This window comes from Callorhinchus milii, unplaced genomic scaffold (genome assembly GCF_018977255.1).
Source record: "Callorhinchus milii isolate IMCB2004 unplaced genomic scaffold, IMCB_Cmil_1.0 Scaffold1091, whole genome shotgun sequence".
Taxonomy (NCBI): Eukaryota; Metazoa; Chordata; class Chondrichthyes; order Chimaeriformes; family Callorhinchidae; genus Callorhinchus; species Callorhinchus milii.
The window spans coordinates 1-2,412 of record NW_024705832.1 but is presented as its reverse complement, the minus strand read 5'-3'; the positions used below and the strand labels follow the sequence as shown (position 1 = coordinate 2,412).

General features: G+C 45.0%; 1 gene segment (V, D, J or C); it reads left to right on the top strand.

The window, feature by feature from the left end:
• Nucleotides 1-1,399: 1,399 nt before the first annotated feature.
• Nucleotides 1,400-1,996, top strand: LOC121852711. The segment is given in 2 exon segments: nt 1,400-1,538; nt 1,655-1,996. Coding segments are annotated over 2 exon segments (366 nt in total).
• Nucleotides 1,997-2,412: the final 416 nt, after the last annotated feature.

Genomic DNA, 2,412 nt, shown 5'->3' with positions numbered 1-2,412 from the left:
ACGTTACTTGTGTGACTGTGCAATGGGCCACAGAGAATTACACACCAGAAAGGTGCAAACTCCTCAAACAACAAAGCACAAACACAGAGATTTACTCCCAGACCAGGTGGTGTGTTCATGTTGGGACTCTGAGATCACAACACTGACTGATATTCCCAGACATTAATCCAAGTCCACTCTCCCGGGTCAGGCGGCTTGGAATATCCTATGACAGTAATTGTATAAGGTAAAGGATGTTTAGTTGTTTTACCAGCAATAATCCCGGAGATAATTGGAGCATCAGCAGAGTCCGGGAGCACAACACACGGTGTCTGATGAGAATCCCTGTTACACTCTCCCTCGCAGTTACTGAAAGCTGCCGCGATACTGGAGCTGTGGCAAAGTGGCACTGAAACCATTTCTGATCGAAGCTTTGTTTTATTTCTTTCCAGTTTTCTTCACCTCTTGTCCTGAAAGAGTGTGATTGCTCTGACATTACACTGGGCTCCCATTCCACCAGCAGCACTCGCTCTCTGGCTTCTCACCGTAAGAGGACATTTCATGCCTGGTTTGAAATCATGAGCCATATATTCTGTGAAATGTTTTGAGACGTCTTGAAGATGTGAACAGGTGCTCTATCAAATACAAGGATTATTACTATTCTATCTTGATGCCCACGTGGGACATGGAATCAGGATTGGAAGACAAGAATCGGGACAATTATTTACATTAGATCAGAACATTGCAAAACCATAGAAAATAATGAATGTTTTAACTAAGGCACAATATTATTTTTTGACCCCAAAAATACACGGTTACTACACATTATAATGTATTCTGTAAAGTGGCTTGAGATGTTTCAATGACATGATAAGTTGTTATGTCAAATGCAAGGATTATTATAATAATAATTATAAATATATGAAAGTAAGAACATCAGAATTGCAGGACGAAAAGAAACCAAGGTCCACCTGGTTCGCCTTCCACCACCCTGGCAGTCGCATGGTCATGTCGTGTCTAAACAATATGTTGTATTGCACAATATTATTTCCAAAAAGTAACCTAACTTATTAATTTTTTTACAAGAATCGATACTTTCAGCTTCATCATCTCTCCCCCCTTTACAGTCGCTCACTGAAATAAGTGTGAACGCAGATTTGTTTTGAATTTCCCGCCTCCTCCACACACACTGCAAACACACACACACTCAGAAACATTGAAGGAAGGAATTTGCGATGCTTCAGGGTCAGCGCGAGGGCTAATACTATTGAGACTTATATTAATATTAATTTGCTGTAAAGGCAGAATGTAAAGGTACAGTTATTGCTGTGTGCAGGTCAGAGGGAATGTGACACGTGACTCCCCTCAGTCCTGCAGCTATTGGTGGGTTCTCCACCCCCTGCCCCACTGCCCCGTTATATAGCGGTCACTGGGGACTGAGGCCATCTGTCCGGCAGCTCTTTGGCCCTCGGTTATTCGGCTCCAGTCTCAGTTCTGACAAGTGCCCAGAAACATGAGGTCCCTGATTTCTCTCAGTCTGCTGCTGGCTGTCTTCTCCCGTGAGTGCTATTATTCTGACAGTCTCACTCTTCCTGTGTCGGTCTTATTCTCTCTGCAATGTCACAGAGACGGGAGGTTTCACAGTCATTAATCTTCGGTCATTTATTCTTTACAGGTGTCCAGGCCGAGGTGGTGCTGACACAGCCGCCGTCTCTAACCGGGAAACCTGGCCATCCCCTGAGACTGACCTGTAAAACCAGTGGGTTTAATCTCGGCAGCTACAGCATGAGCTGGGTCCGGCAGGTTCCCGGGAAGGGGCTGGAATGGCTCCTCCATTATTACAGCCCAACTAGTTCCTACAATGCTTTCGCGCCTGGGATTGAAGACCGTGTCACTGTCATCAAAGAGAATTCCAATAACATCTTCGATTTGATCATCAAAAGCCCGAGAGTGGACGACACCGCCATCTATTACTGTGCGAGAGGGTCACAGTGAGAGGAAACGGGGCTGAACTCCTACAAATACACAAGGGGAGGAAAGGCGGCCCCTCCCACCCTAAACTGCCTGACAGTCATGGTGTCAATGCTGTGTCTGGAGCGAAGATTAAAGGAAAAGCTTCAAATGGATTTCTTCTCATGTTAAACCTACACAGTGAGTCGTGGTTTGATGGGCGAATGATCTGCTTATTGGTGCTGTAATATTCTGGGATTTCAGTTGGTAAGTGACACTGTGCTGTTTGAGGCGGGAAGGACTGCGATTGGAGACTGGCGATGTGACGGTTCACAGATATCCTCTTGTTACAAACTGAGCTGTTGGAGAGATTTGTTTTCTGTTTCTGTGGCTATGAAGAAAGTATTAGATAGACTCGATGTCATGTCACAGGGGAATAGGCCATTTCAGTGAATTTTGGCAGCCAGTGTTGTGCAGACATTG